This window comes from Podarcis gaigeae (assembly GCF_964106915.1).
Source record: "Podarcis gaigeae genome assembly, chromosome: 9".
Classification (NCBI taxonomy): Eukaryota; Metazoa; Chordata; class Lepidosauria; order Squamata; family Lacertidae; genus Podarcis; species Podarcis gaigeae.
The window spans coordinates 64,038,917-64,061,477 of NC_139685.1; the positions used below are offsets into that span (position 1 = coordinate 64,038,917).

The following is a 22,561-nucleotide window of genomic DNA, read 5'->3' on the forward strand; positions in this document are numbered from 1 at the left end:
ACCTTGGAGACCAAATTCTCCAAATTTACCCACCTTTGGGATAATTTTTGCCAGGGGTTTCAAATGGATGCAACATGACTTGCCTCTGAATAAACGGACATAGGCTTGTGCAGCTTGTGGGGAAAACATCAGGAATTCACAAATGTTTCATTATTATGGGTTCAATACAGACTAAATCACGGGTGTCAAACACAAGGTCCGCGGGCCGAATCCGGCCCGCCAGACCTCGTCATGTGGCCCGTGGCATCAAGGGTGAGGAAGCGAGCTTCTCGTCCTTTTTACTGGTCCCGACCCAGATTTTAGGGTCCGCACTCCGGCGGAGGCTCTCTGCCTTTCTAAAAAGTGACCCACGCGAACAGCCTTCCCTGCCTGCTTGCAGACAGGGCTCCAACCGACACACCCCGTCGGCCCTGCCTACCGGCTGGTCCCGCAACTTTTGCCTACTTCGCGGGCCGGGCAAAGAGGCTTTCTGCTCGCTCGCTCCAGTCCGGGGCTCGCTGCAGAGGAGGCGGTCCCACGAAGCCAAGCTTGGAGCCGGCTGCCTCTGCCCCTCGGAGCCTCCCGGGCGCGGCTGCTCGAGGGGGCGGGTGGCACGCGCGGCAACTTTTGGAGCCTGAGAGAGCCGCAGAGGCTGGCAACGAGGGCAGGGAGTGAGAGCCACGCTTGGGACGCCGCTTGCTCACTCGCTCGGGCCGCAAGAAGAGGCCACTGCGGCGCTGCAGCTGGCGAGGAGATGGCCGGGGGCGCGGGCGGCGGGGCCAGGGGCTGGTTGGGGGTCGCCCTGGTGGGTAGATAGCGGGGCCGGCAAGCGGAGAAGGGAACGGCGGAGGCGAGTGGAGAGCGGGGACCAGGTGCAGGGGCTGCCGCAGGCGGCACGCCCCGGCTGGGCTGGGAGAGGCGAGGCTGCTGCCGGTTCAGCTGCGCAGAGTGGGGTGGAGGGAGCCTGGTGGGCGGGCGGTGTGCCACACTACAAAGCAGGGGCGCCTCCCACCCCGAAGAGGACCGCGCCGGCATCTGGGCGGCTGGAGCAAAGTGGGAGCCTGCCAGCAACTTGGCTGCGGGAGCCTGGCTACAAAACACCCCCCCCACACACACCAACACATCGGCTTTCTCCGGGCCGGAGGACTTGGCGGATAGCCCCCTCCCCGGGAGCAACTGCAGCAGCTCGGGGCCCGAGCAGGACATCCTGGCCACCCGCACCCGCAGTGCCGCTGGGGCTTCCTTGCAAGGAAGAAACTGCTGCTGTCCAAACTGCTGCTCAGTATCCTCCGACTCCTGAGTGCGGCGGCAAGGCGGGGGGAGGCAACATTTGCTTCTGCTCTGCTCTGTTTGGACAGGCTCCTGTCTCCTCCCCGTTGGAGCTCCAGTCTGCCTGGAAGCCCATCTTGTCATCTTTTTAAAAAATCATTATTATTTCTTCTTCTATTCTTATTTAATCGTACTGGAATAGGTATATTAAATAGTGTATAGTTCAAGACAACACACACCAGTGCCTAAGGAAAAATAATTTTGATAAAGTCCTACAGATACAACTGGCCCTTTGAGGGTGACCAAACTGCTGATGCGGCCCCAGATGAATTTGAGTTTGACACCCCTGGCCTAAATTAAGGGACATGGGTGGCACTGTGGGTTAAACCACAGAGACTAGGACTTGCCAATCAGAAGGTCGGCAGTTCGAATCCCCATTACGGGGTGAGCTCCTGTTGCTCGGTCCCTTCTCCTGCCAACCTAGCAGTTCGAAAGCACGTCAAAGTGCAAGTAGATAAATAGGTACCACTCCAGCAGGAAGGTAAATGGCATTTCTGTGCGCTGCTCTGGTTCAGAAGCAGCTTAGTCATGCTGGCCACATGACCCGGAAGCTCCCTCGGCCAATAAAGCGAGATGAGCGCCACAACCCCAGAGTCGGTCACGACTGGACCTAATGGTCACGGGTCCTCTTTACAGACTAAATTAGTAGCATTTAGTTGCCTTTGAAATCAGTGAGACTTAAAGTGCAATTAACTGACTTTACATCCAACCCAACATATATATTTTTAAGGAAAACTAAAAAAAAATCAATAAAGCAGATGTTAAAGTGGATAGTGTGTGGAAATGAAAGTTAATTCATCCGGTGTTATTTTTTAAGGAACAGGATATGCAGTGGTCATAAAAAGTCAAAAGATGGACACTTTCAAAGAGTGGTCATACACACACCTTTGCTGCAGTCACCTCCAATAAACAGGTTTGGTAGGATTTGTATTGCTCTGGAAGCATTTCAAATCTATTTAACCAGGGGCAACAGCAGAAGGAAGGAAGGAAGGAAGGAAGGAAGGAAGGAAGGAAGGAAGGAAGGAAGGAAGGAAGGAAGGAAGGAAGGCTCGCTCTATCAAATCTTAACTTTCAACTCGCTTGTCACAGAAAATGTGCTATGGACTGTGCTATATATAGCCGTAACATGATTATAATTCTAAAACTTTCTAGTGCAGCGGTTTGACTGAATTCTCCATAGGTGAAGTAGTGATGCATTCCTTTGGTTCATGTCCTTAATTATATAAGAAAAGAAAGTGAATTATAGCATGCATGATCTTTTATTTGCAGCTATTGCTTTGCCCACCTACATGAACACGTGGTTGAATTTTTATGCTGTACTTTCAAAAGTACTCAAACGATGTTTGTTTGCCTCTCCTCTGCCCATCTCTGGGCTACTTGGAAATGTTTGGGTTGCAGTGCCCCTTGTAGGACCATTGCTGGTGATAGTTTAAAGAAGTGCTTTTTTCCATTAATAAAAATGTTTAGGCATTGTCAGGGAACTGCCATCGGAGCTAGGGGTGGAGGGAAGGCTCCAGAGGGATGCCGGAGAGGGTCCCAGGAGGGAGAGAGGCAGCCCATCTGCTGGGGAAGGAAATCAGCGTAACACCAGTGGAGAAGGGGGGCAGATGGGGGAATCGGAGAGGATGCTCCAGGACTCTTCACCGGAGACCAGTGGGGAGAGCACAGGTACTCCGCTGCCCACACCCTCCCTGCGCAGAAGACTTCTGCGCAGGGAGAGTAGGAGGAGACTTGGCGTCAAAGAACTTCTTTGCTGGAAGAAGTTCAAGAAACGTCCACTGACGGATTCTGCCAGCGACTGAGACAGCCACGAAGTGAAGGGCTGTGCAGACAGAAAGGGTTCAACCAGGTAACCTAGCCAGGAGTGGTGGCAACTTACGCACGAGCAACCCCTAGAACCATTACAGGCATACTCTCATTTTCCTACTCATATTGAAATGCTGCCCCTCAATGAGGCCAAACTTAGAGTCACAAAATGTTTAGGGGTACGCTGCCCCTGCGTCCCCCCAGGAAAAAAAGCACTGGTTTAAAGCCATCTCATCTCATTTCAATTGGCTTAAGGCAACAGTTTTAAGAGCAGCAGCTTCAAATACTTGTAGGAGAAACCAAGCCAGCCAATTGGCAGAATTTAGAACATAAAACTGAAACAGATGTTGCTGCCAAAGTTCTTGATCTAAATTAGAATTAAGGTCTCCATCAGAAAACATTGTGAGACAGGTCAATCAACCAAGTATGACTGAGGACTTGCTTGCATGCTGGCTGTTTTATATGTCAGTGACGGATGTTGCATCTAGTAGCTCATTAGGTATCTCAGCCCAGGACGAAAGGGCCACTTTCCCATAATTTCCCTGTTAGCTCTGTTTACTCCATCTTGACTGTCAAATATGTCTTGGCCTACCAGTAATTGCTGCTTTCGAATGATCTATGGCTTCCTGCATCTCGCAAGCCTAGAGCTTGTTAAAGCTGTTAAGCAAGGAATCATAGGGTTGCAATGTACAGGAAAGGTGATCTAGTCCATGGTTAAGAACATCTGCATGCTACACGGGCACACCAATATCAACCCATCTATGCTAAGGCAAACAACAATGTACCACCAACAGACTACGTTTGCAGTAGAAGAGCAGCTTATGAAGCACATACATGTTCATGGGGTACACGCACTAAGTATGCATGCTAGGGCAGGGAGACCCATTAGATCTGTTAGGAAGCTGTCTTATACTGAATCATAGAATTGTAGAGTTGGAAGGGACTTTGGGGATCAGTCCAACCCTCTGCAATGCAGAATTATGGGTCTTCCTAGCTCAGTGGCACCAGACAAGGAATCTTTTTCCTGGAGATGCTGTAGTGAATCTAGGACCTTCTGCATGCAAAGCTCTACTACCAAGATGAGGGCCTTCCGGCTGTTGGGGAGGGGGAGGACAAAATTAATTCTGCTGGCACAAATATACCTTTACAAGCATTGTGAGTAAGAAGGACTGTGTTAATTTTCATGATGGATTTATAATTTATATGGAAGCCTGTGAGAAACTACAGCTGCACCCACATTCCCACTAGCCTTCCGGGTTTCATTAAATATCTTTGAAACGTTTACCAAAATTTAAAATGGAAAAAATGAGGAGTTCTCCTTTTAAGGGAAATTTCTGTCTTCCACTTTCTCTGTGGTTCAATACTCCATTAACCAAACTGAGCAACAAATAGCATTATTGGAAGTGGGAAGTGACAGGTTGCATTTCAAATTAAACTAAGAAGAAATCTGCCATGCTATTGTTTCCTCCTCTTGTTTACAATTGCAGAATGAAGAAGGCCTCCCGCAGGAAGGAATGGTGGATAACACAGACATGCCAGCAGACCCAGAAAACGAGGCCTACGAAATGCCTCCTGAGGTAAAATCTTTCTTTGATGGGTTCTCACAAAGTATACAATTAATGGGCACCTCGTGATAGACATCCTGGTCACTTATGCTTGAAGTGTTGGGAGAAATTTAGAAACTAGTTTGTCAATAAATATGTACTGCACTCACAGAAGAAACCTGTGGGCACCCCACATGCTGCCACCCATGGAGAAACAGTGCCGGCAGTGGCGCCAGTTTCTGGCAACATCTTGGCAGATCTCACTGAAATCTCGCACGATCTCATGAATTTTTTGTGAGATCTCACTGGAAACCAGTGTTGCTTCTCCATCAATGGTGGAGTGGGTGGGTGTTAGGATGCTGTCAGTGGCTGCCATCTGGTTGCCCAGGAAAGTATAAAGACAAGGAAAAGTTTATTACAGTCCTTTCTTTATTTCAACCTTTACAGAGAGAGGCTATAGAACCCAGTCTCTTGGATAATGGTGTTGTCCCAAGTGAATCTCCACACACTCCATCTCTCCCACTTCCTCATTCATTGTTCTCATCACCCCCTCTGTGGGTACTGCTAGGTGCCCTCTGTCTCTGAGCTCTTTGCTCGCCTACTTTTAAGGCTCGCCAGGTTCTGGGAGATGGAGGGTCTAGAATGCTTTCTAATGACAACATGTCAGCCGGGTGTTGCTCCACCTCTCCCATGATTTCCTGACTTTCCCCCTCATCTGCCTCTGAGCTATGACCTCCCTCAAACCCCTGTTGTAAATCTATACTGTCTTCCTCTTCCTCCTCCCTGGAAGGGTCAGGATGGGAAGGCGGTCTACACCTCCTCTGCCCAGTCCCTGACAGTGGGGTGACCACAGGCATGCTCCTTCTTCAGTTTCCACCACCTGAGGCAGTGGATTCATCGCACCTCATGGGTGGGCAGGCCCTGCCCCCACTGCCCTGCCCCTTTCCACAAGACCACACTACTTACTGCTCCAGCATGGAATAAAAACAAACATGCATACATACATACATACATACATGCATACACACATACATACATAATTCCATGCACATTTATCTAGGTGTAAACCCCACTGAACAAAGAGATACTTAGTTTGGAGTAACCTAAGGTTACGCTGTCGAACTGCAAACCCCCACGATAGAAGGAAAATAACATGTATTAATGATGAAATTTTTTAAAGAAAGCAATGCCCCCTCAGTACTCCTGGGGGAGCCACCTTCTTTGTGATTTATCTTATAATACCAGTAAATTCAGTGTAAGGACTTTAATTTCAGATCCTAAACCAGTACCAAAAAAACCACAAACATTATTCATATTATTATTCAGTGTGAAAAGACACACACAGGCTGCTTCCTCGGGCACACCATTTCTCAAAAGCCGTTTTAGAATTGTAGATTTTTGTTCTCCCTGCAAAACACTTTCCCCTCTAATAGCTTGCGTTCTTCAGTCAAGTTCCTACGGATGTATACCTACTTAAATTTAAATACAAAATTCTAGCCTTTAATGGACTGTGAATGTCACTGCGCTACAGAATTTTCTAAAGAACTGTCTCCATTAAGATGGTGTATTTGCCATCATGCAAAGTAGTTCCCATAAGATTTTCCCACTTTGTGCATTAAAGTGATGCCGAAGAACATGACATGATGCTTCTCCTTTCAAAGGGAAGAGGCAGCTATTGCATACACTCCAACATTCTGCTGATAATGGAACAGGGGCTTCTGCCTCTTTCCTAAAGTCCAGGAAGCTTCTGCCCAGCTTAGGGAAGAAGATGTGATGCTTAGGGAAACACCTGAAAACATTCTAACCCATACATCCCTAGTGAGCAACAAGCTGAAACTAAGTACCAATTTAGTGTGAACTAGCACATCATATTGGGACGCGGGTGGCGCTGTGGGTTAAACCACAGAGCCTAGGACTTGCTGATCAGAAAGTCAGCGGTTCAAATCCCTGGGACGGGGTGAGCTCCTGTTGCTCGGTCCCAGCTCCTGCCAACCTAGCAGTTCGAAAGCACATCAAAGTGCAAGTAGATAAATAGGTACCGCTCCGGTGGGAAGGTAAATGGTGTTTCCGTGCGCCGGATCCCTTGGCCAATAAAGCGAGATGAGCGCCGCAACCCCAGAGTCGGCCACGACTGGACCTAATGGTCCGGGGTCCCTTTACCTTTACCTTTAGCACATCATATATTGAGATGTTTTCTCTCTCTTCTTCTTCCTCCTCTTCCTTCTTCAATGTTGATGTTGTTGTTCTCAACAGGAAGAATACCAGGATTATGAACCTGAGGCTTGAATTCAACTCTCTTCCTTCTGTTAGCTGCTGGCAAAGACATCCTGTCCTGTACAAGTGCTGAGTTCCAATGTGCCCAGTCGTGAACTACTTTTTATAGTTTGTACAGTGTCTTTTGAGGTCTTCCATCAGCAATGATCGGAGCATCTGTAACTGCGTCCAGTTTTCGTTTCAGCGACCGACCTCCCTCTGAAACGAAGGTCTGGGTCTCAGAGCCATTGTTGTCGTCTGGATATTGTGGCTTCAAGTTCTAAAAAGTCCGAAAGCAGTTTTTTAAAATAAAATAAAAAACACCTAAGTGTCTACTCCTTATTTCTAATGCTGTACATGTTTTGTTGACAGGTTGTCGGTAATTTGGTATTGTTTCTGACACAAGGTTTTTTTAACTGTTACCTATGATCTTTCTTTTTCTGTCAAAGGATAACATTATTGTGAAAGTTGTTAATATATTTCTATACATATATACATATATATAAAGTAATTGAGCATGAACTATGCACCTATAAATATTTACTGTGGGATCTTACTCGTTTTGTGAAATGTTTTACTAACTTGTATTTGTAAATACCGGTGTCCGACTGAAATAAATAAAATGTTATCTGTTCAAAATTGGTGTTAAATAATTATCTCCCCCTTTTTCACAATAAATTCTCATGTTGGGGTTGTGTCACATACTAAATGACAGCAAATACATGTTTTCAGCTCCCTGAAAAGAACCAGTGATGGACACTCTCCCCTGTCTTGCCTTGGGGGGGGGAATCAAAACTCGGGGAGATTGCTGAAATCCCTATCAGTCTCTCTTCTTCCAGGCAAACTGATCCTTGTGACAAAGGTGGGTGTAGGAAATTAATCCTGAGGCTATGCAAAAGCTAGGGTTGCCAATCTGGAATTGTGGCCCTTAAGGATTTACCTTGACATCAGCAAAGCCTCTGAGCCCCACTGCCTTACCTCTTCCCCTCTCCTGCTCAGTAAACAGTGACTCAATTTTCGGGAGGTCAAGTGAGTGCCCCTGCCCAACCATGCCATCCACAGGGAAACATTGCAAAACCCCTCTCATTTCACTGTCTGCAAAAGGGCAGCGAAACAGGGGGCATTTCAGGTGTCTAGAGTATTGTTGGCATCTGTCTGTCTCAAGAGGCAATGGAGTGCACCTCCAGGGGTGAAGTCAAACTGCTGCATCAGTGGCACCGAAGTTACCTCCCCGGGCACAAGCCTGTATCCTGGGCTGCCCAGATGACAGGATGATGTGGTCCAAAGGAAAACAGAGCAATGCGTTTGGCACCAGCTTGGTTAAAGGAAGGAGGCATAGAAGGTGTCATCCAACCATCTTAGGGACTCCACTCTGGATCTGTGTAAGGTGTAGTAGTGTAGTGGTTAAGAGCGGTGGACTCGTAATCTGGTGAACCGGGTTCGATTCCCCACTCCTCCACATGCAGCTTCTGGGTGACCTTAGGCTAGTCACACTTCTTTGAAGTCTCTCAGCCCCACTCACCTCACAGAGTGTTTGTTGTGGGGGAGGAAGGGAAAGGAGATTGTTAGCCGCTTTGAGACTCCTTAAGGGAGTGAAAGGCGGGATATCAAGTCCAAACTCCTCCTCCTCCTCTTCTTCTCCTCCTCCTCCCAAAGATATCCCGCAAGGCAGCAGAAGTTTGGGATCAGTTTTCCTCTTCCTCCATGGGCTACCTACCCAGTTGATGCCCCTCACTTCCCTCCACAGCATGTGGAAAAGCCACCTTCCATGACCAGATGACTTGTCTGCATGCTTTGTCTGCTGTCCAGCTGTTAAATGTGGATGAACAATTTTCAGGCAGCTCCTGCTCTCCCTTAGTTTTGTTTAGCTTTAAACTGGACTTGGACTTCAACTACAGGAGGGTGCCTTCAAAATAAGAGGACTTTGCTCAGTAAAGTAGGACCTCGGTTTTCACGCTTGGTAACAGGAGACCTCTCCTTAGGCATGCACCCCCCCCCACACACAATTAATGTATTTTTCATAGATGTGCATGAAGGTGTCTTAATTATTTATCGCATTGTGTCAAGCTGCCATCATATGGTGCTTCTGAACCACTGTCCTTGGAAAATATTAAGTGCATAAATTCATCTTGAAACAGTGAGTCAGTTGTGTTGGTCTCTTCCAGCTATATTTCCCTCCTTCTTGTCTAGGTTCACATGAGCCAAACCACTCGCAGTTCGAGGCAAGCTGCAATAACACTGTGAGAGTAGCCCCCAGTTCACATGCCTGCCGAAAAACCTGCCCTCAGATGGCCGGAAAGGTAGCTGCCCACAGGCTGTCATGGTTTCCATGGCAACCATGCGAGAAAGAGAGAGATGCTGCGAACGAGTAATAAGCTGCATTTCAATGAAATTCCTCTAGATCCTGCACAGCCGCCCCCCCCCCCCACAGTAGACAAAACACTTGGGGAAAGGGGGGCTTTATTGCTTGTGGAACTACAGAAGACAAAATTCAGACTTCAGGTATCGGAGCTGAAGCTGACCCTCACAAATCTGAATCCTCCAACGATCAAATGAACAAGACTCAAAGGGCTGACCAGAGCGCCTGTGCTTTTGTTTTGAAAGCAACCAGAGGCTCTGTGCAATAAGGAAAGCTGCTTAGAGAAGAATAACTGAGCCTAAGTCAGGAAGCAAGAAGCAGAAATGCTCATTCCCAATTTCTTTCTCTCTCTCTCTCTCTGCTTGGACATGAACTTACCAACCACTAATTTTTCCAAAATTTGCATTTAACCACTTGGAAATCTAGTGGGACATGAATCCTCCTTTTAACCACACGTCTGCAGCCAACATGTAGTGAAATTATCCCAATCATTTGGCAGACAATATAGCTGGCCCAGTATCTTATATGTCCAGAGCTATCAGAGCTGGAGCCTGCAATGTCCAGTCCTGCCTTGTGCTACCCCATTTTTGTTGCAGTGGGGGGGGTTTGGCAAGATCTGAGTCCTGTGGCTTGAATGTGGTGGCCCTCCGTGCCTCTCTCTGGCCCTCAGGACATACCCTCCCCAGCCACATCCTCTCTTCTCAGCCTTCATTGGCCCTGCATCACACCCTTCTCCTGTGTTTTTGCCTGCCTGGATTGTGTCCTTGAACCCACATAATGCCTTTTGCTCTGTTCACCCACCTCAGGTCCCCATTCCAGACTGAAAAGATCTCCTGGCAAGGATGTTCCCCTCCCCCACGCTAGAGAGTGACTTTTGGCTTTCCCCTCATGTGTTTGGGCTGAAAGCTTCCTTGACTATGCCTGCCTGCCTGCCCTCACTTGCTCTGTTGCCTGTCTACCTGCTGATTACCCTCACACCTTTCTGATTCCACTTATAGATCAGCCTTACAACACTGGTGACTGGAATCATTGATCAGAGAATACATGCTCCGTCAACTGGTTTATGAAATGGTTGCATGCACACAGTGATTATTTACCAATTGCCAGGTGCCCGTCTGTATCCTCCCGCTATTATCGTACCAAGTGGTAATGAGAATTTTATCACACCACAAGTGCAGACAAATGGGGGTTAAATGGTTGGCTGCACCTCCCTCTTTCTCCCCCACTTTTCTCTCTCTCTCCCCCCCCCCCAGCCCTCTCCCGAATGATGTGAAATATTTCAATGGCATGGGAGTGGGATTCAGCTCCTACAGCTCCTACAGGACTGAAAGCCAGCAAACTTTCCTCAAATCAGCAAGAGCTAATAATAAATTATCCCACTATTCTTCCTACATGTTGCATCCCCCCCCCACTCTTTCAACAGCTTTAATTGGTGTTCTAGTGACTCCTAATTACATGTGTTAAAATCAGGCTTTTCTTCTCATAGACTGGGATGTCATTTAATATTCACAGCTGAAGGGTTTCTATGTGGTACACCATGAGATTTAAGTGTTGTGCAGAGAGGAAACACAGGCATTTCCCTGAGGTAAGATTTCTGTACCATAACTTCCCTCTAGATCTGGTGTTCCAAAACTGGTGGCCCATGACGCATCCATGAAGAATGAGAGGAACAGCAACTGCTCCATTGTTGCATGTGGAGCTCATTTCCAGCTTCTACTCCGCCCCCATAGCAAGAGAAGCAATCCACATTCCCCTTGTCTCACTTTGCTTCTTCTTTCTAAAGGCCCCTTCATACCTCAGCTTAATGTGGATTATGGCCCATGTGGCGTTTTTCCTCCAGCTACTGTTGTCTCACACTTTCTCCTGCCTAAATCCAGAGATTCCCTATGTTATGTCTTCAGTGGTCTGTGTTTGCCTGAGCTTGAGTCTGGACTAAGGATTCTGAGCCCTGGGGTTCTGATCCAATACATGATATCCAATCACAGGACATTTCAGGATTTGGGTCTCGGCCATTGGCCCAAAACTCTGAGTTATGATTCGCAGCTTGGAACTTTGGACAGCCAATCATGTTGGGAGTGGGAGTGGCCCAGGCCTTCAGAAATGTATATAAGCAGTTGCTTTGCCCCTGTTGTCTAGTTCTGTTAGTTCAAAAAAGGCTCTTGCTATTATCACTGTAGGATGCAGGTGGCGCTGTGGGTTAAAGCCTCAGCGCCTAGGACTTGCCGATCAAAAGGTCGGCGGTTCGAATCCCTGCGGCGGGGTGCGCTCCCGCTGCTCGGTCCCAGCGCCTGCCAACCTAGCAGTTCGAAAGCACCTCCGGGTGCAAGTAGATAAATAGGGACCGCTTACCAGCGGGAAGGTAAACGGCATTTCTGTGTGCGGCTCTGGCTCGCCAGATGCAGCTTTGTCACGCTGGCCACGTGACCTGGAAGTGTCTCCGGACAGCGCTGGCCCCTGGCCTCTTGAGTGAGATGGGCGCACAACCCCAGAGTCTGTCAAGACTGGCCCGTTCGGGCAGGGGTACCTTTACCTTTACCTATTATCACTGTGTCTTTGTAGAGGTCAGATGGGATTACCATGAGGAATTATAAAATATACATCAAGCCATCATGTCCACGATGAAGACATTGTGTTGACTGGGTTTGATATATTGACGATAATTTCTGATTAAATCCCATAAGATTCTACATTCATGCCCTTTTGATGCCCTTTTGCCTCTACTGCCCATTTCTCTCTCCTCACATGTCACATACACAGCAGTTGCTTCGCCAAGCAGGCATCCTGGGCCATAAAGATAGTGGGCAAGTTTCTTTGACGTATATTAATCTTAGGATGTTAATCTTAGGGTCTGGAAATAGCTTCACAGGAAGGTGATAAAGATGCCTATCTCCTTGCCATCCTTCCATCCTCTCTTGTTTACTCCTGTCTGTGATCTCTGGAGTTTCTCTAGTCCTCTTTTATTTACTCTCAGATTATGTATGCATGCTCAGAGTAGTAGTCTTTGTAGTTAAAAGAATTTCTTTTGATCTAACTTTCTCCCCACGTGGGTTTGTGTAAATGCTCAGAGGAAATCTGATTGGTTCTTACGAACACTCTGTAAAAGTTCTTTTGTGAATAAAATGGCCTGGGCTGGGGGCTGCGGGGATTGGACAGACAAGCACAGAGAGACACGATTATACACACCCTTCCCAGAGTCTTGCTGGTTCAAGCCTCTGTGTGTATTCTTATTAATCAGAGTTCAATCCTTCCTTTACTTTGCGAACGCAACATGTCTTGCCTTGTGGGAACCCACCTATACTTCACCCTATGCTTTGAGAACCCAAGCAGGGGAGCTACATCGACTGCACAGGAAATCTCCAGGTTTAAGGGAGCAGAAAGTGTGGGGCAGCAGGAACTGAAGGAGAACGCCACATGGACGAAGGAGAGTTAAAGAAGGCACAAGGAGTTCACAATCCTGCTTGCTCTGCTTGAATCTGGCATACTGGCTGGCCACTTTGAAAACTGGATGCTGGACTCAATGGGCCGTTGACATAATCCAGCAGCCTCTTCTTATGTTCTTACAAGAGGTTCACAATCCACATTAAATTGAAGTATGGTCCCTAAACCTACTTCAGTTTGGAGGTGTGGATTACTGGATGTGAAGAGGCTGTGAGAGTGGTAAACAATGCCTTTTTTCCAGTCCTCCTCCTGCCACTGCAATTAATCCAGAATGCGGCAGCCAGACTGGTGACTGGGAGTGGCCGCCGGGACCACATAACACCTGTCCTGAGAGATCTGCATTTGCTCCCAGTACGTTTCCGAGCACAATTCAAAGTGTTGGTGTTGAACCTTAAAACCCTAAACGGCCTCGGTCCTGTATACCTGAAGGAGCATCTCCACCCCCATCGTTCAGCCTGGACACTGAGATCCAGCACCGAGGGCCTTCTGGGGGTTCCCTCATTGTGAGAAGTGAGGTTACAGGGAACCAGACAGAGGGCCTTCTCGGTAGTGGCGCCCGCCCTGTGGAACGCCCTCCCTTCGGATGTCAAAGAGATAAACAACTACCTGACATTCAGAAGACATCTTAAGGCAGCCCTGTTCAGGGAAGTTTTTAATGTGTGACATTTTAGTGTATTTTTGGTGTCTGTGGAAGCGGCCCAGAGTGGCTGGGGAGGCCCAGCCAGATGGGCAGGGTACAAATAAATGATGATGATGATGATGATGATGCAGGAAATCTGCCTCTCACAATTGATGTCCATTCTGGTGTCCCTTTCCCACTCTATCTGTCTTCCAGTGTCTATGCATGGAAGAACAAGGTCTTGGCAAACTGTGCTCTTCTTTTACTACCACAATTGCTGTTCTTCCACGCTCTTACAGTAGCACCTATCCCCAGCCAAATGTACTGTAATCAACTCAGGCTTCCCTAGGTCCCAGCTTCCTAATTCTCAGAGTTCCCCTGGGGTTGACTTTCACACCTAGCCATTAAACCAGTTGCTGACCACCCCACAAACCATCGGTGACAGTCTGCGTAGTGATGCAATCTGCACAGCTTGAGAGCCACCTGAAGAAGTAAACGCTTCATTACCGGTACTCTACACTTTGTGAATTTTCTTGGAATACACCCACTCCTACTGCGCCAAATAATTTTAATCAATACCATACAGCAGTGATGAGCAATCTGTCCCCTTAGGGTCGCGCGCAGAGTGCGGCCTAATTTTATACCGGTGACAAGGAAGGGGCAAAGGGAGTGGAAAATAGAGAGAGGAGGTGTGCTAGTTAGAGGGAGGGAGAAGGGGGAATCGCAGAAAGCTGTTCTGGCCACGTTAGACTCTAGCCCTATCTATAGCTGGCATATGGCCCCTGACAGATTATACCTGAAGGAATGCGTCACTTGATGGAGTAATGTCTGCCATTAGCTCCCCAGCAGCCAAATGCTCATAATTCTTGTATGTCTTCCTGGATAACCTTAGTAACACAACCAAGGGATGTAGATTAATATCCTCTTTTACAATCAACTCATTAATTCCAGGCATGGAAAGTGTGATGGTATAATGATTTCTGTGGCACGAGAGGCTCTTATCAGACTGAATTCAAAGAAGTCCTTAAGTGGGGGAGGGAGGCCTGATTATTCAGCCCTGGAGTCAAACACAGGAGACATGAAGCGCATTACAAAATGCTACCTGGTTCTCATCTGCCCTCCACAGACAGACAATGCATGTGTACACATGTGCGCACACAGGGAATAACTAGAGTTGACAGCACAGTGGTACCTCGGGTTAAGTACTTAATTTGTTCCAGAGGTCCATTCTTAACCTGAAACTGTTCTTAACCTGAAGACCACTTTAGCTAATGGGGCCTTCTGCTGCTGCTGTGCTGCCGGAGCACGATTTCTGTTCTCATCCTGAAGCAAAGTTCTTAACCTGAGGTACTATTTCTGAGTTAGCGGAGTCTGTAACCTGAAGCGTATGTAACCTGAAGCGTATGTAACCCGAGGTACCACTGTATTGTATTAGATGGACTTTCAGTCTGACTTGATGTGAGGTAGCTCTTGCGTTCCACTTCCATTAGGAAGTTTCTCCTGACAGGAGCGAACCAGCTGTTAGTAAGTGGAGTTAATTCTGTATTAGGAAAAAACAGGATCTGCACAGGAGTGTCGGGACTAAAGAGCACACAGGTCTTGCCCCCATGAAGCAGTTGTGGCAACCGAAGATCCCTGCCTCCCCACAGCTGCCTAAGTCAACTCCTCTTCAGGGTTTCCCCCAAGCAATCTGAGACTGCGCCTGTAGGACACTAATTACTCCTCAGCCCTCTTCATGCCTCTCCTGGTTCTGGGAGATCAGAGGGGAGCTTGTCACAGCAGGAGGGAGAGACACCCTGGCTTCTTCACCAGCCTGACTCATCTCAGCCTCCTCCATCCCACTCTCCTGCTTTAGCTTCTGATTCTGGACTTCTGTCTGCCACTGACTCTCCCAGCTCACTAAGTCCTGTTACCTTTTTCCAATCTTCTCTCTCTCCTCCTTCTGACCACTCATTGTTGTCCCACCACCAATCCCTGGGCTCTGAGCCTCTTCCCCTTGAGGGTTTCCCAGCTGGTTCCTCCCACCATTCTGATGCATCCAACCAGTCCCTGTCATCATCCAACCTGAATATTTTATCTTGGTATTCATGCAGCAAGGGTGCATGTGCTAGGACCCTAATATTATTTGTAGCCAGGGGTGGTGGCTGGTGCCCTTTAGGGTTAGTGGATCGGAAGCCAGGGAGTAGGTGGCACCAGAGCCAGTGACAGGTTGAGCCAACTAAAAAATCTGCCTAAATTCCTCTGCCTAAAAAATCCACAATCAGTAGTCTGAACGACTACAGACCAGTTGCACTGACTCCAATCATCATGAAGTGTTTTGAGAAACTGGTGCGCCGTCACATTATTTCCTGTCTTCCATCAACTTTTGACAACTACCAGTTTGCATACAGGGCAAATAGATCCACGGAAGACGCTATCACTACCACTCTCCATGCTGCTCTGTTCCATCTGGAGCAGCCGGGGAGTTATGTGAGGCTGCTGTTTGTGGATTTTAGCTCTGCTTTTAACACTATCCTCCCCCATAGACTGGTGTCCAAGCTAGAGGCGATTGGACTCTCCAACTCCACCTGTCTCTGGGTTTTGGACTTTTTGTCAGAACGTTCTCAGAGGGTTAGAGTAGGGTCACATATGTCCACAGCCCTTAGCCTTAACACCGGCTCACCACAGGGTTGTGTGTTGAGTCCCCTGCTCTATACTCTCTATACGTATGATTGTACAGCCATTTATTCCAGCAACAAAATCATCAAGTTTGCTGATGACACTACGGTGGTGGGGCTCATTTCAGGAGGGGATGAGTCCGCCTATCGGGACGAGGTGGAGCGGCTTTGTGCTTGGTGTGGAGAGAACAATCTGGCTCTTAATACGACTAAGACCAAGGAATTGGTGGTGGATTACAGGGAAAAAAAGGCGGACATTCAGCCCTTGTATATCAACGGGGAACGGGTGGAGAGGGTGGCGGAATTCAGGTTTTTGGGAGTGACTATCGATCAGGGCATGACTTGGAGCGCAAATACCACTGCTCTGGTGAAGAAGGCCCAGCAGAGAATTTATTTCCTCAGACTTTTAAAGAAGAACAATCTGAGTGAGAGACTGCTGGTGTCCTTCTACCGAGGCTCCATAGAGAGCATTCTCACATACTGTATTTGTGCCTGGTTCTCCAGCTGTACAGCTAGGAAGAGGAAGGTGCTCCAGAAGGTCATAACCACAGCCCAAAGGATTATTGGTCATCCCCTCCCATCTTTGGAAGAACTGTACGGTTCCCGTTGTCTTAGGAAAGCAAACAATATCCTGCAGGATGCATCTCACCCGGGACACAGTCTGTTTGTACTACTGCCTTCTGGCAGGAGATACAGAAACATCAAGTCAAGGACAAATAGACTGAAAAATAGTTTCTATCCAAGAGCTGTGGCCTTCTTAAATGCAGTAACTCGATAGTGTGACCTGGGAGTTTGATGGGTGTGGGTGTGGGTGTGGCTGGAATGTGGTTTGTTTGGTTGTTGTTGTTGTGTTGCTTTTGTTGTTTTTAAGGGATGGCATCCAATTTCGTTGCACTTGTGCAATGTTGCACTTGTGTAATGACAATAAAGAATCTATCTATCTATCTATCTAATTCTTGTTTTGTCTCCACCCTTCTGCTTCCTACTAAGTTCTGCAAGGGGCAACCCTGAGACTATGGAGGAGGAGGAAGCTCACAGCCAATGTCACCCCCTGGACTGGCTGTATGTAGCCAAGTGGGCAGTTGGCTGAGAATAGGCTGAGAGCTTGGCAAGGTAAGTGCCCCACTTGCCAGAATAATAATAATACGCCACCTCTTTGTCTGCTAATGGATCAGCCTCCATTGTTTCAACAAGGGCTGAGATTCCCGATCTTCCATCCAAGCTGCAAAGTTCCACGCTAGGTGCCACATTCCATTATCCATGGGCATGTCCAGGCCACGTGCACGATTCAAAGTGTCTAATCCGGAGCTTTGCATTCGATCCCAGCATAAAGAACAGAATGGAGTCCTTATTCAAGCACACCTTTCCTTTAAGAAACGAAAATAACAGGAACTTAAAAGTGGGCACAGCCCCTTTGTGCTGCGCACCTGACATTTAGCAGAATTCAAGGAAGCTCCTGTGATCTAAAAATGCCTAGCAGATGGGGAAGCAGTAGGTGGGATGAACAGATGAAATAGCCAAAAAGACAGGAAAGTAGGTCAGACGTGAGACCTATCATTCTGATAGAATTCCACGGGGGAAGGAGGAGGAGATACGGTGTTAGTTTGACACAAAAATAAATACCCACCTTCACTGAACATAAAACCTGTCACGTTTCTCTTTGCTTCTGTTCTCTGTTTAACAAGGGGCCTGTATGGTTCACTCAGTGGCGTAGCGTGGGTTGTCAGCACCCGGGGCAAGGCAAATAATTTGTGCCCCCTAACCCGTGGATTTGCGCCCGCTAACCCTAACCCCCAGATGTTGCGCCTGGTGCAGCCAGCCCCCCCTGCATCCCCCACGCTACGCCACTGGGTTCACTTAAGACTGGAGACAGATCCTGGTGGCTGCTGGGTTTTAACACGGGGGAAAGAGCAGCCACTAGGGGTGTTTCTTTGCCTCGGCAATCCTGAAACCTGCATGACACCTGCAGTCCTAAACCCATTTAGCTGGAAGGAAGCCTCAGTGGGACATCTGAGCAGACATTACAGGATTGTGCCGTAAGTCTGCAATTTATTGCTGCTCTCCGTCTTAAGACTTCAATTAAATTGTTATCCTGAGCCTTTTATCTAAGCACGCTTCCTTGAAAGCGAGTTCAGCGGGAACTGGTAGGATTTATTCACAAGTAAACATGCTTACGTTTTTAATATAAAAGGTCAAGACATAGCCAAAAAGCCAAAATCTCAAGCCTAACAACTCAGTGCAGGCAAAACTCATTCTAGTGTCTAGGAATGGGATGTAAAACAGGTAGGTAGCAATTGATGTTGGGACACTTCTGTTGGTAAGGAAGAGTGTGTGTTTGTGAGATATACAAGAGGCAGGGGGACTTTTTCAGGCTAGCAGTCAGATTCCCTTCAGGAAAGCCATTCAGGAGCTACAAGTAAAAATAAAATAAAATTGGGTGAAGCAACAGGTGTAAAATTTACTCTTTTTTACCGTGGACTAATTTCTAATTCTAATTACTACACTTTCACTAATTTCCAGTGAGGACTCAGGGCTGATTTCCTTAAGAACCTATCCATTCTGAAGGAAATCAGCCCTGAGTGCTCACTGGAAGGACAGATCCTGAAGCTGAGGCTCCAATACTTTGGCCACCTCATGAGAAGAGAGGACTCCCTGGAAAAGACCCTGATGTTGGGAAAGATCGAGGGCACAAGGAGAAAGGGATGACAGAGGACAAGATGGCTGGATAGTGTTCTCGAAGCTACCAGCATGAGTTTGACCAAACTGCGGGAGGCAGTGGAAGACAGGAGTGCCTGGCATGCTCTGGTCCATGAGGTCACGAAGAGTCGGACACGACTAAACGACAAAACAACAACAACAAAATTTCTATGCACACTCAAATACTCCGCATCCTCCATCCAGGCAAGCAGGCGGCAATGTCAGGCTTCGAGGACACAGCCTGTGTGGCATATTGGTTAAAGTGTTGGACCAGGACCTGGTAGACCAGGGTTCAAATCTCCACTTGGCCATGGAACTCACTGGGTGAACTTGGGCCAGTCACTGCCTCTTAGCCTAGCCTATGTCATAGGGTTGTTGTGGGGATTAAATGAGGAGGGGGGAAACCATGTTGGCCACCTTGAGCTCCTTGGAGAAAAATGTGGGAAATAAATGCAACATGTTGTTGTTGTTTAGTTGTTTAGTCGTGTCTGACTCTTCGTGACCCCATGGACACCAGGCACTCCTGTCTTCCACTGCCTCCCACAGTTTCCTCATGCTGGTAGCTTCGAGAACACTGTCCAACCATCCATCTCGTCCTCTGTCAAAATGCAACATACATACATACATACATACATACATACATACATACATACATTGCATTGAGGCAAAAACTCTCAAAGAAGGTTCAAAGAAAGACTGGTGAAGGGTGTAAGCTAGGGAGAGAGGATGCGAGTGAGGAGGAGCTGTAGCTGGAAAGGGTCCTGAGGAGCTTGGAGGGCTGCCCTTACCCCCCCCACCACCACCACCCTAGCCTGAGGTTTCCCACCTCTGAGTCATACAGAACTCTTCATTAGCTGAAACACTCTGTAATGTTCAAACGTTTACATGTGCCGATTTCAGAAGCAGAAATAGGCTCCATTAAAGCTATCATGCCACCTGTTTTGCCCCTCAAACCAAGAGCGGCAACTGAACGCTATTGTTGCCGATAACCTGGCCTCTCCTCTGCCTTTCCAAGAGCATTGAAATAAATGTGATCGCCTCTAATTGCTGCAGTTCACACTTCTATTAAAAGGTCCAGATCAAAAGTTGGCAGTCCGTGGAGGAAAAAAAATCCACTTGTTTCATTAGAATAATTATTTAAAGTAAATAAGAGCAACACGTTTCATTAGGATAATTATAATGAAATAGACCTGAACCACCCTTCATCAACCATGACGACACCTTGCTTGCTACATCCAATTATATTGCTGAAAACCTTGTGGGAGAAACACATGAAAGAAAAGAGCACAATCACACGCAAACACACAAAGAAAATATTGTTTCATGCTACCCTGGCCTCTGAGTGGTACAAGATTCCAGAGGTGTCAGGCACACTTACCCAGAGTCCGTGTTGCCTTTTGGAAGTGAGGGACAGCAGAGACTGTGATGTCCTTATGATGGATGGTTTATTTACACGTATATACAACCTCAGCCTTCAGTGGATGGTTTCCCACCATTACACTCTAAAAGGGTCTTGATAGCCATGGTGCTCTCTGATTGTATCTCCAGCTCACGACTTTCCTTCTGTGTTACACCACTCCTAAATCTCTAAGCTTCTAGCTCACACTGCTTCCCCTCCCTGCTTCTCTAACCTTTGACTTTATCTGTAGAGTGAAAGGGGCTCCACCCTTTTTGCTGTCTCACACAGCAAAATTGGCTTTTAACACATGCTGATTCCAGAGGATTCCGAAGCGCCCAGCACACAGCCTAATACACAGCCCTCACCTCCCACAGGAGACTAGCCTAGCTTTTGGAACCCTGAGCCTTAATTAAATTCTACTGGACCCAGAAATTTAGGGGAGTCTAGCACCCACAAACTCATAACAACATGTTCACACGTTCTGTGACCAGATGGGCATCCTTTGCAGCAGACACCTGGCTTGCATGTTTACTGCTAACTGTACCTGTTGGAAGTCTGCCAGAGCTTTATTTGGAAACGTGCAGCTGGAGAATGAATGATATTTCAAGACCGTTGTCTTTCAGCTAGCTCATCTTTCCATAACAGGGGCTTCAAACCTTATTATATGGAAAGCTGCTTTGCACCATGTAAGATAACTGACCTGCATCTAACTCAGTATTGTCTATAACAGGGTTTCCCAAACTTGGGTGTCAAGCTTGTTTTCAACTACAGTTCCCATCATCCATGACCGCTGGTCTTGCTAGCTAGGGATGGTGGGAGTTGTAGTCCAACAAAAGCTGGAGTCCCAAGTTTGGGAAACCATGGTCTACAATTACTGACAGCAAATTTCCAGAGTTTCAGACAGGAGTCTTAGCCCTGTCTGGAAGAAGAAGAAGAAGAGGAGGAGGAGGAGGAGGAGTTTGGATTTGATATCCCGCTTTATCACTACCCTAAGGAGTCTCAAAGCGGCTAACATTCTCCTTTCCCTTTCTCCCCCACAAGAAACACTCTGTGAGGTGAGTGGGGCTGAGAGACTTCAGAGAAGTGTGACTGGCCCAAGGTCACCCAGCAGCTGCATGTGGAGGAGCGGAGACGCGAACCCAGTTCCCCAGATTACGAGTCTATCACTCTTAAGCACTACACCACACTGGCTCTCTGGAGATGACAGAGGTGGAACCTGAGATGTTTTAACCCTGAATTATGGTTCTTCCCAAAGACCTCCTGGTCTCAGAGAATTGTTTCCATACTATTTTTTGCCTGTTGAGGAGCCTTGTGTGTTTTATTTGGAGACGTATTTGGGTACATTTTCATAGGAAGATATAGCTACATATAAGACTGGTGGATCAGCTGTAGGCATACAGGTATCTGCATGCCTTGCTTTTGCTACATGGACATAGAAAGCTTCCTTATTTTCGGTCACACCACTGGTCCATCTAGGCAAGTATTGCTTCTGACTGGTGCTGGCTCACAGGCCAGGGTCTTCTCCTAACCACCTGCTGCATCAGTCCTTCAGTTCTCATTCCACTTTCCATGCTGTACCATATAAGGCATTGGGCACCATCCCAAAAATATTCCAGTAGCGCAAAGGCTCACTTGGAATCATAACAATTCTAAGGAGCTACCTTTCCTTTTCAAAAGGACTTGTTTGTCCCAAGAGAGAGAAGTCATGCTTGTCCCATCCTTGATTTGAACCAAGAGTGGATCTACACAGAAATTAAAAAACACTGTGAAAATGTTTTAAAAAACAAACACCGTTGTAATATATATATGGAATTTGCCATTAGTTCATCAACGCCATCTAGTGTCACATTTGTATAATGCATTTAAAACGTTGTTGTGTTGTTGTTTAGTCATTTAGTCGTGTCCGACTTTTTGTGACCCCATGGACCAGAGCACATTGTAGCTGAATCCTACATTAAATGATGCCCTAGGCACCAAAGAAGAGGCTGGTAGGATCACAATCTTGATCTATTTTCGTCTACTGATTTTCGTCTATTGCGAAGAGCAATAGATCAGAATTCAGCACGGCAAGCCAATCATTGCTTGTTTGTTATGCGAGAAATGAGTTACGAATTGAAAGAGCGTGCTGAATCGCCAGTGGATTGTAGCAGAGTCTAGTCCTTTAGCGACCACAGAATCATTATTCATGTCCCCTATGACATGGGCAGATGAGATAATTAGGACGGAGGAGATTGCTTTACAAGGCCAACCCAGAACCCTGCACACGCAGAGAATGCACAGAGAGATAGATACAACCATAATAGTGTTGTGAGTTTGGTGGGTTAGTCGCTTGCAATTCCTGGGGACCAGGATCCAGCAGGGGTTAAAATCTTCTTTTTTTGAAATAATTTTTATTTGATTTTACAAATTCATTCACACAAGTCATATTATTACAAATTTTAAACTTTACCCAAGATTCTTCCGAATCTCAAGACTTCCCTC

The 22,561-nt window shown here is 47.2% G+C and overlaps 1 protein-coding gene across 1 annotated transcript in view; it reads left to right on the top strand.

Annotated features, from left to right (window-relative positions):
* Positions 1–7,550, top strand: part of SNCA (synuclein alpha) — a 48,812-nt gene extending 41,262 nt beyond the window's left edge. The window contains exons 5-6 of the mRNA XM_083757002.1: positions 4,602–4,691; positions 6,912–7,550. Coding sequence (XP_083613128.1) covers positions 4,602–4,691; positions 6,912–6,944 — 123 coding nt within the window. The 3' untranslated portion in view covers positions 6,945–7,550. The remainder of the gene's footprint in view (positions 1–4,601; positions 4,692–6,911) is intronic.
* The last annotated feature ends 15,011 nt before the right edge of the window (positions 7,551–22,561 follow it).